The sequence below is a fragment of the Spinacia oleracea genome, chromosome 2 (genome assembly GCF_020520425.1).
Source record: "Spinacia oleracea cultivar Varoflay chromosome 2, BTI_SOV_V1, whole genome shotgun sequence".
NCBI lineage: Eukaryota > Viridiplantae > Streptophyta > Magnoliopsida > Caryophyllales > Amaranthaceae > Spinacia > Spinacia oleracea.
In genome coordinates, this window is record NC_079488.1 from 84,235,334 (window position 1) to 84,247,155 (window position 11,822).

Genomic DNA, 11,822 nt, shown 5'->3' on the forward strand with positions numbered 1-11,822 from the left:
AAAAAGAGACTTATAAGTGAAACTAAACCATAAGAACAGTCGCAGCAAATTCATTCATAGCATTTATCTCTCTCAAATGCATTCGATGTGGGAGTCATTGCTTGGAAAAACCAACCATAATCCATTACAATTTTAGGAAATATGACAACTTTTATCTAGACGTGCATCCCAAAACAGAATGTGCTAAATGGAAATTAATTCAGCGATTAAATTTCAATAGCAATACTAATTTCTATATGCACTCTTAATAATTTCTATATGCACTCTTAAATGTCCAGGGTTACTATAGAGTGCATGGAGGAGGGTAGCCAACAACCAGTTATATGGAGCAGTCGGGGCAACTGTAGGAGGCATGATCAACTACTTATATCCTTATCAATTGTAGTATGGGGGTCAAGTGAATGCTATCGGGGGAAATGCTGCAGCAACTACCGCTTATGCAACTGCTGCGACACAGCCCTAAGGCACACATTACCCCCATCATGGCTTCTACCAGTTCTCTTCTACTACTTCTCCCCATCAGTAATACAGTCCTCCCATGTCTTTTGCTGCAGCCAAAAACCCTATGCAGTCAAGTTTGTACTTCCATTTTCTTCTCATTAAACAAGAGAACTCATTGCATTTGGACCAGGTGTGATAACTAAGAGTTCAGGAGATGATTCAGGTCTTAAAATGAGGTACTATCTTGAATTACTATCTCCTTTATTACATAAACTGACCCATATACTTTTGACTACAATATTCTAAGTGACTTGGGTGCTGATTTTTCTAGCTAACCTCATGTAAATGGAACAGAATTACCCGGCATATCAGATGAAGGGATGTTTGAATGATCAATGATAATTGGCAAAGAGTCCGATAATTTCCAGTTGTGTATTTTTGTATAGTAAATTATAACGTACTTGGTATTAGATTAGCAAAGTAGGAAAATTAGTTCACACTACCAGTAGTATGAGAGGAATTGGTAGTTGAGGATATTGAGTATTTTTACGTTTATGTGTTCTGAACTACTCACGAGATGTTCATCTTAAATCTAAAGCATGGTGACTTTTGTACAGATTGACTGGAAACGAAAAAATTCATCGTTTTTTATGGTGGGCATCCGCGCGCGATAGTGCACGGTCTGATCCTAGTATAATTAAAACCCTTAAAACTCATAAAAATTCATGCTTTAATATTTTAAAAAAATGTTAAAATTAACACTCCTTTAAATACTTTAAATTACCAACAATCATCCATAAAAATCATAAGTTTAATCATCAACAATAATATTCTCAAAACAATGTATTAAAATTACATTGATAATTTAAAATAGATAGGAGGAACGAAAACACACCGACCGACCAACAATAAAGGGGCACGGAAAGGATGATGGAGAGGACGGTGCACGGTCGTGCACAGAGCAAGAAGAGCGGCGGCACTGGCTGCTGTTGTGGCTCACGGCCAATGGAGAGGAGAGAAAAGGAAATAGTGTTGCAGGATTTAAAACAGCATAACTCCTAATATATAACTCGAAATCAATAAATTCATGAAGCAAAATTCAATAATTTTTCAAGATATACAACTGTGAAGAAGGAATTTTGGTCAGAGAACGAACTTAGGCAGGAGTAATAAGGCCAAACAGAAGTTTGACAAAAAAGAGAGAATTGCTTTTGTGTTTAGTGAATATTAGTGAGGAATTTTGTGATGATCACCTATATTTATAGGCTAAAAAAATTCCAAGATTGGCTAAGCTTTTGGATTCCCTTCGGGCTTCATTAAACACGAACTTGGCGTGCATAAATTCATTTGGAATTGAACTTGGATTGAACTAGGTTAGAATAGTTTAAAATCGTTTTACTTTTCATAATCCAATTTGAATTCCCAAATTAAAATTAAATATCATTTTATCTCCAATTAAAAATAATAAATACTTTTAATTACATTTAAATAAATATTTAAATACAACTTTAATTTATAAAATTTATAAAATGATTTATAAATATAATTAAATATATTTATAATTACTTAAAAATACGGGTTATTACAAAGAACATACAAGTAATTTATATGACCTGGCTATTTGCATCCTGCTAAATTCAGCAACCTGTTTTTGCAAGAAAAATGAATATGAGCAAGTTGGTCTTATTTGCTCCAAAATCTTGGATTTCAATCCTAATAACGTTAAAGCTCTATACAGAAGAGCCTATGCAGAAATGGGTAAAAGTGACTTTTCTTATTAGATTTGTTATTGGCCTCTGAGATTGATCCTTCTAATCGAGAAGTAGCTAGAAAGCTTGAGAAGATTAAACATTCTCACATGGTTAAGGAGCAGAAGGACCATGTCCATGATATTATCTCCCTTTAGGACTAGGATTTGGCTTACCCTATCTTCAGAAGAGGGTAAAGAGAAGTTTGGTTGAGGGGTTAAAAAATGAGCATGATCAATTTTTACAGGAGAAATCCATCAAGGACAAGAGTGAAGGAAAGTGTGAGTTTAACTTGGGTAGGAATAAAAATGTAAGAGTATGCATTGTAATGGAAGACATGTGTTTGCAGGATTGTTCTAGTGGTGTTGAAAACAATCAAATGGATAAGGATGCAGAAATGGTGAATAATGAGATGATTGAAGATTGTGAGAGCATTAATAGTTTTGAAAGCTCAAATGTGACAGAGCCTAAGTATCGATTTGTTAAACGAAGAAGGCCAGGCTCCTCACTTACCATTTCACAAAAGGACTATATGTTGCTAAAGCAAAGGAAATCGATCCATTACTATAACTCTAGGCTTGAGTCACCTATGGTTATCTGAGTTGTGCCTAGACCAAGGAGGCACTCAGAGAAGTCAAGTGAAAGCCAAGAAAAGAATTTAGTTGATTCTCCCCTTTCAACCATAGTTGATACTGTCTACCCTAAGCCTTTACTGGACTAAGACAATGATGATTTGGAGATGGGAGTCGGATTTCCTGAATCTAAGGAGAGTGAAGAGCATAGTGAGGTTACGAAAAACTTTTCAGATAAGGTCATGACTAGTCAGCGTCAAGAAGGTGGTATGTGCAGGTCAGAAGTTACATGTTTCTCGTCATCTGTCAGTCATAGGCAAAGTTAGAAGGGTTCTCATAGTGCTAGAAGAAGGGAAAAGGTAGCTCGAAGTTGTGTAAAGAAAACCAATAATGTACATTTAGTGAAGGCAAACAAGACTTTGTCATGTACTCACACTGTCTCTGCTTGCAGGTCCGTAGGTATGAAGGGGAATCTTGTTGGCAGTTCACCAGAGTTAGTACATCATCCATTTCTATGGTGTATCCTAATAGTATCAAGTCATGTTTGATGTCCTCTAGTAGGGTTGAGTCTTATATTATGGAATGTCTTAGTAATGTTGGTTGTGCCTCCCGTGAAACAGTCGTAGGCTGAAAGTAATGAGTGAATTTGTTTTATATTTTTTGTACCATGTTTGTAATTGCTGGAAATAAAAAAAAAAATCCTATTCCTGAATCCCCTCCTTAGCCCACCCCTTAGCTGACTCTAGTTAGAGGGAGGCTACATCGCTGGTTACCAGCGGCTTTTTTGCCCATATACAGGGGTAAAATCGTCTTTTCACTTAATTAGTTGAAAAGTCAAACAAAGTACTAAGTATCGAAAATAAATGACAATATTCAATATAACAATGACAGTATTCAATACAACAATGACAATATTTATACAAACAATGACATAGTATATGTAACACGTTTATCCAGTCATTTAAGTGGTCCCTTTACTATTTTTGTTTCATTTCGTTTTCTTCTTTTTGGATGATTATGACAGAGAGTATATGTAACACGTTTATCCAGTCATTTAAGTGGTCCCTTTACTATTTTTGTTTCATTTCGTTTTCTTCTTTTTGGATGATTATGACAAATTTTAATACAACAATGACAGTATATACACAATAATGACAGTATTTATCTAACCTTTGACAATATATAGCAAGTTCGCAACATTTTTACCATTTATTTAAGGGGTGGGCCATCATTGCAATTTTTTTTTTTCACTTTTTTTTTTGTTGGGTATGGGGCAGATACATCGCTGGTTACCAGCGATGTAGCCTCCCTCCTCTAGTTAGGTGCTTGGGTCTAACTAATTAAGTAATTATAACCCATATTTCGTTTAAAATAAAAAGAAAAAACCCCTCAATCCTCCTATAAATAGATGGCTTGAGTAAAGCAAAGTTTGCCAAATCAGCTAGCGAACCGCGGCTTTACAAAATTTCTCTCTCTTCCTCTTCTTCCACTTTCTAAATTGAAAAACACTTTTTCTCTTTAAAACCCAGAAAAGATGGCGGCTTCTTCTGCTGCAAGAAAGTCAAGCGGACCAGTCCTAAGGTCTCAATCTCCTGCTGGAAGATTCTATGGAGGTTCCAATACGTTGTCGTCTTCTTCAGGCTTCGCTTCTTCATCTTCCAGCAGTTTCACCTCTCGAAGCTTCCTTCAACGCTCAGCTTCTCCCACACGCGTAAACATGTACTCCACCGCCTCATCGCCGTCCGCAGCAGTCCGATTCAATTCCGGTTCAATTTCACCGAGCCGTTCGATTTCAACTCAATCGGTGCGACGTCAACCGGCAACGGCGACAACAGGTCAGAAGAAGAGCTGTATGTGTTCGCCGACAAATCATCCCGGTTCTTTTCGGTGTAGCCTTCACAAAAATTCTCCGAACCGGAATGTTTCGGTTCAGCCGTACCAGTCGAACCGGCTTTATGCTCGACGGTCCGCGATGACGAACTCGCTTGTAAGAATCGGAACTGTTGAAGGTGATTTGGTGAGACGAGCTTTGGCTTCTTTGATTCGTCCTTCTTCGCATCAGCAGAAGAGAAGAGGCGATTTTCAGCCGAGAAAAAGCAGGTTATCAATGGTGTCGACAAATTGAAATTCGCAGTGAGTTAGGGTTTTATATATTTTTGAAAAAATTGGGGGAATTTTCTCTGTGATTGAAGAATTTGTGATTCCGGCGGTCGAAGATTACGCCAGAAGAAAAATTCAAGACGGACATTGAACAAATTGAGAAAATCTGTGTATATAGTATGGTATAATGACAGTATAATTACAGTATGATCGAATTATGAAATAATCATCAAGAATTTGGGGACAGTAGAACAAGGACTCCTTTAATTTAGCGCAAATAACTTCAAATTTGACATATTCAATCAGATTCAATCATCGATTGATAAATTTGGTTAAGTCAGCAATGGTGCTATTACGCCGTCGTTAATTGATTTGGATGTGATCTGAGTGACGACGTTTATTTCGTCCGTTCCGTTTGTTCGTCCGTTCCGTTGAACTTCGCCGTTTGAGTTGGTGTTATTCGTCTGCTTCGTTACGTCAGGTATTTATTTATTTTGGTTTATTTATTTATTTCTAACCTTTTTTTTTTTTTTTTTATGCGAGAACAGGGAATATTTTGATGAGTCTATTATTGGGGAGTTGTTTATGGATGACAGATTGACAGGATGGAATTATGGTAGTGGAGGAGGAAATTGTTGGACTGTGTAGTGTGTACATTACAATAGACTTTTGGACAAAAATGGGACACAAAAATAATGGTTGGGTTGATAGTTAAGTCTTCCCCACTAAAGGAGATTGGTATTATTAAGGATCAAATTAAACTTGTGCAGTTGTGAGTGGACCATATCACCTTGTGATATAGATCTAGATGATTTGATTTGAAGTGCAAGTAACCCCACCACACAGCTGGAATCATAAATCATTCATGAATATAATTATCTATATTAATCTTATCTAAACTTAACTTATTGGAATTGATTAAATTTAATTGACCTGATATGAGTATATCACTTAGTTAGAACTTGTTGGGTAATCCGTATGTCAAACTTGATTACCACTGAAGAGAACACAACCATTATAAGACTTGGTTGACTTTATAAGATAGATCGAAGCTTATTGACCTTATAAGATATGATTGAAACTTGATTAACTTTAAATAGTACTCCCTCCGTCCCATAATATACTCCCTCCTTCTCTTTTATTTTTTACGTTTTGTATTTTTCACGCGTTTTAACGAATAATTAATTTGCATTGAAATCCCTCAATTTTTTTATTTAAACGAGATAAATTACGTTAATTTATAATGTTTTCACTCTTATCAAAATTCTGATATTGGAAAATGAAAAAGAAATTAATGTACCAATGGAAAAGTGTGAGAGATTAAATGACCCAATGATCGAATTTGATTGGTTAAAATAATAATTGGACACAAATTTTGATAGAATACTAAGTTATTTATGTGATAATATAAAAGGAAATGTAAAGAACATTTTGAAATACCAAAAAAGGAAAACGTAAAAAAAAAAAAAGACGGAGGGAGTAGTAATTAAGAAACTTGAAAAATACGGAGTAATATGAATAAACTATTAATGTTATTGCACTTTAGTAGAAAAGTACAATTTATTTTATTTTTTAAACAAAAAGACAAAAAATAATAAATTATGGGATCATATTTTCATGATAGAAACATTAATGATAGGACCACATTATCTTCTACTCCCTTCGTCTCTTTTTGTTTTTTACGTTTTCCTTTTTGGGTGTTTCAAAAATTTTACATTTCCTTTTATATTATCACATAAATGATTTAATATTCTATCAAAATTTGTACCCAATTATTATATTAACCAATTAAATCAATTGAGTCATTTAATCCCTCACACTTTTCTATAAAGACATTAACTTTTTCTCATTTTCCCAATATCAGAATTTTGATAAGAGTGAAAACATTATAAATAAACGTAATTTTCCTCGTTTACATTAAAAACTTATAAAAATCTTAATGCACATTAATTAGTCGTTAAAACGCGTGAAAAATATCAAACGTAAAAAACAAAAAGAGACGGAAGGAGTAAGTGCAAACATTAAATATTGGACCATATTTTGATACACTCAACATGGAAAACAGGCCCAACATTTTGGGACACCCAAAATGGAAAACAGGCACAATATTTTGGGACGGATGAAATAGAAAGTAAACTTATAAGATAGGATTGAAACTAAATGACCTTATAGGATTTGATTGCAACCTATTTAAAATTATTTGAGCTGGAACTTATTTTATAAGTTGAAGAGAACGCATACTAAGAAAGTGGTCAATTTAGAATGCATTCTTGAATTTATTTGCCAAGCTTTAATATAGTTTTGACAAGGAATTACCAGCCGTTATATTAAAAGTCTTTATAACTCATAGGGAGTAATATACTATTCTCTTATTATAAGATTTAAACCTAAAAGGGCCTAAAAAGAGGAGAAAATAGTGAATAGTTGAATGTAATAGTACTAAACAATTAAGGATTAAATGGGTAAAGAATAGAAGATTGATCAAGTTGCTTATATTTTGATGCATGAAGTCAAAAGTGACCATTTCTTGGAGTCTTGAACTTGAGAAACACGATAAGAGGGGGAGTTGGGAAACCTTGACCCTTTCATCTGGTTCTTAGCGAGAATCAATTATTGTAATTGCAATTTGCAATTTGCAATTTGCAATTTGCAATTAGCACGCCAATTCATAAAAATTGCCGCACTAATATGGAGTAGTTCCTAGTTATGGACTCGATATTTAAGAAATTCATTAACGATGGGTTTGGTTTTTACTTTGTACAAGTCAAACTATTGAACAGTAAGTCAATAAAACCGCCCAATAAAACTCTTCCATCTCCGCATATAGTATAGAATAGATTTGAAGCATGTGCGATGTACGGATTTAATTTAATTTTTTGTTTGTGAGATTTTTAAAATTTTAAGCTATAATTAGAATATCGAATGTTTTTATTATCAATGACAATGGATATGACAAGTGCGATCCTTAATGATTACCGTTCATTCTCTAAGCCAAAGGATAAAAAAATTCAAAGATAACACACACACACACAGCTGTTGCACTTGGTATCTTTGTTTGATGTAGTCTGTCACTCTGTTGTAGTCGGTCAGTTAGGAGGGGATGCAGGTGGTTGGTTGGGTTTTTTGTGGATTAGGGGGTTGTTGTTTGTTGTTTGAGGGGCTACAAACTGCCAGATTTTCTAAATCAGTTGAAGTTGGAAAACTGCAAGATCTTCTTAGGCATGTTGGTTGCTGCGTTGGTACACTTGGACCCAACTACTAGCTGGTTCCTGTTGTGATGCTGTTTTCTTTGGTATTGCAAGGCTGCTGGTCAAAACGGAAAGCAGGCAATGGGTAGTGATTGAAGACCATCTGCAACAGTGGTGTGGTGTTTGTTAATTCTTGCCAAATTAGACCAGAGTTAACCTTTTATTTTTGTGCTTTTCTTACGGAGATTTTGTTAATAATTTATGAGTTGGAACCCGAAATCCGACCTAATCCGATAATATTCAACTCGAACCCGAATCGTCTCGAAAATATTAACCCGATTAAGATCCGATACCCGTTCACAAACCATCATGCGGCAACCCGAACCGTTTATCGAATGGACCCTAAAACCGTTAATGACCCAATTTATCTCAATCTGAACCGTTTCAATCCGGGAAAAACCCGTTTACAACCCGAACTGTTTCAACCCGGACCGTTTCTTACCAAAATTGTTTCAACCCAACCCGTTTATAACCTGTAACCCGTTTAATTCAAACCGTTTATAACCCGTCTCCCCCGAACTACAAGACAACCGTAACACGTTTTATTTGATCCAGATTAAAAGTTGTACTATGGACTGGAACATATTATTTTATTAGTCTTGCACTCTTTTATTTACTCATATTCAACTGATTATCGATTACTAAACTAAATTGATCTAATTCCATATGTTATAATCTTATTATAAGTTATAACCAAAGAACTAATCGAAAAACTATGTTGTTTTAACATAATCGACTTAATTCATTAACAATTGAACTTGTTTGTCTCGTTTTGTTATTGAACATGTTAGTGTCGTTGTTATTTAAACCAATGTGAATATATGATAAATTTGTATTTACAAACTTTACAAATTCATTACGTATTAGTTCATCATTATCGATTATTAATTACTACGTTATTAGTTATTAATTCATCAATAAATGTTTCATGAATGCGAAGTGGTAAATTATATTAGTCATTAGTTCATCGTTATCTATGATAAAACTAAATCATATACTATATACTCACTAACTCTACTGGTCTTAAAATTTTGACACTTTTAAAATTTAGTTACCATGCGCCATTTTCTCTTAATTAAGACATCCATATTAATAATGTAAACGTATTGAAAATTGTGATTTTTGTAATAACCCAATATTGTTTATAATTTGTATCGAATTGACCTGACCAGACATGAACCCGACTCGATATGGTATGAACCTGTTACAACCCGGCTAAACCTGTTTACAACCCGACATGCTACAACCTGAACCAACCTGACCCGACCCAACTATAATCCGATCCCATCTGACCCGACCCGATTACAACCCAACCCAATATGAATCGATTCGACATGAATCCGACCCGATACAACCCGACCCAATATTAATCCGATTCGACATGAATTAGACCCGATACAACCCGACTAAATCCGTTTACAACCCGACCCAGTATGACCCGACCCGATTATACCCAGACCCGATATGAACCCGATCCGATATTAACTCGAACCCACATGGACCCGACCCGATATGAACCCCTGCCAAACAACCCGAACCAAACCGTTAGTCTTTCAACCCGATCCGATCCGACCCGATAACCGAATGAACCCGTTTCAACCTGAATCGATGAACCCGACCCGAACCCGATCCGTTTGTCCGAATTGACACCTCTACTTGTGCCAATTTTTGAAATCAAGGTCAAATGACTAACATGTTAGCCAACTAAATAGCATCAATAAGGGGAAACTCTTATTTTGATGACTCTTAATCTCTCTCCTATGCTACATAAACTCCAACTTCAAAAAAGAGTCCCCTCCTAAAAATTGTGGAAATGCACTAACTATTACTCGTATTACTAACTCTTATTCTCTTTTACCCTCCTTTTTATATTTTATTTTCATGCAGAATTTTCTCCTACAAACTCGAATTAAGAGTCTTCTATTTCTCACATAAGAGCTAACTCTTAAGTTTTTTCTCTCCTTAAGACACCTAAGAGATTTCCACTATTATTGCTCTAACCACTCCAAAAACCCAGGACATCATCCCACCAATAGCGATCTTTGGATTGATAATCAACATCAACGTAACCAATGTTTTTTTTTGACATAGAATATAAATACAAGAAACTGAAAGAAAGCGAAAGAAAACAAAAAAATCTAGTCAGGCTTCAAGGGATGTACTGCATAATTAATTTTACACCCTCCCCCAGCGCTGATTAGCAAGCAAGTGCGTTGTGCGCCTGATGCACTTGAGGGCGCTCCACTTTGTAGACAAGACACCTGCCAAATTTATGACCCTCCCAACGAGTACTGGAGAGTGTTCGAGTCTGGTGAATGTCGGATTTTCCTTGGTGCTGCAATTTTTAATGAGGTTTGTAAAGTCTGTGTAGATGGTAAATGTTTTGGAGCAAGACGTACAAAGCCCAATTCACACGTGCAAGTAAGCTAGTGCCTCAACATGAGAAGCAGAAAGAGTTATACCAACAGAACAACCCCAATATCCATCCATCGGAATTCTTGCCGCAGACAACGTAACCAATGTAACCGACTCAAGTCTTTTTTTTCTTAACGCATAACTGAGATTATATTAAACTAAAAATAGAAGGTTCGATTACAATATCGTGGCAAAAACCAAAAACTTGCCACCCCGATTTTTATCCCATGATGCCCAACCCTTCTATTGGCCCAAAATATATACAAACTTAACAAAATCATCACCAAGCTTTCTAAAATAAAACAACAGTGAGTACATCCAAGCTTGGGATAAACCATCCACTTAAGTGAACTATTTTCCTTGTTCACTAACATCCTCTGCACTTTCATCTTGTAACTGCTCTCGACCTTGAGTAACTCTTGTGAGGCCTGCCATCGTCGTTGTGACTGTAGTGGAGATCAATTTGAACATTATTTCTGTTGTAAAGGTTGGATTGTGCCGATCTTCAGAAATGTCTTCCTCCAAATCAATTACATTGCAGCTGCTAGATCCTTGTTGTAGTTTTCTCTTCTCTGCATCTTCCAGTTTCTGTAAATCACCTTGGTATGCGATGTTGGCAAAAGGAGGAGGGTTGAGGAAGAAGTTGTGACCAACTGCCATGTCCAAAGCATAATGAGCAAGAGTATGTGCCACTTTGTTATTTGCCCTAGGGGTATGTTTCACCACCAGAGATTTGAACTTGCCCATAAGGTTGGCCACATCAGTTAACACTGGTTTGAGCTCCTCATGATACTTTCCATTCACATATCCTAACATTGTTAATAAAGCTTGTGCATCCGTTTCAACTTCCAGATTCTGAATTTCGTATGATACTGCCATGAGTAAACCTTCCCTCATAGCATAGATTTCAGCAGCAAGGGGGGTGATAGCATTAAACTTACTCGAGAACCCCATATACCACCTTCCAGTGGCGCCTCTGAAAACTCCACCCCCGCCAGCATCATTGTGAGCCCTCCAACTTCCATCTGTATTGAGTTTTAGGTAATCATACGCTGGCATCATCTTGGCTTTTCCTTTATCCTTACCCTGAAATATCTTATTAGTAGTGGTGTAATCAACATAAAAGGCATTATAAATAGAAAAGGCTTTAACCATTTTTTGTTTAAACACTGTCTGATTTCTGGATTTCCAAATATGCCAAATGGCAATACAGAAAATGGTTCTTCAATTTCCAGATTGGCGTAAATTAAAATTCATCCAGTCAATCCAAGGGAGATGAAATAAGCTATGAAGATTGA

At 35.9% G+C, this 11,822-nt stretch overlaps 1 protein-coding gene across 1 annotated transcript; it reads left to right on the plus strand.

Moving 5' to 3' along the window:
* The first annotated feature begins 4,205 nt into the window (after positions 1 to 4,205).
* Positions 4,206 to 5,228, plus strand: LOC110792321 (uncharacterized serine-rich protein C215.13-like). The gene has a single exon (XM_021997133.2). It carries the CDS (start codon positions 4,296 to 4,298, stop codon positions 4,884 to 4,886), a length of 591 nt encoding a protein of 196 aa, XP_021852825.1. The 5' UTR covers positions 4,206 to 4,295; the 3' UTR covers positions 4,887 to 5,228.
* The last annotated feature ends 6,594 nt before the right edge of the window (positions 5,229 to 11,822 follow it).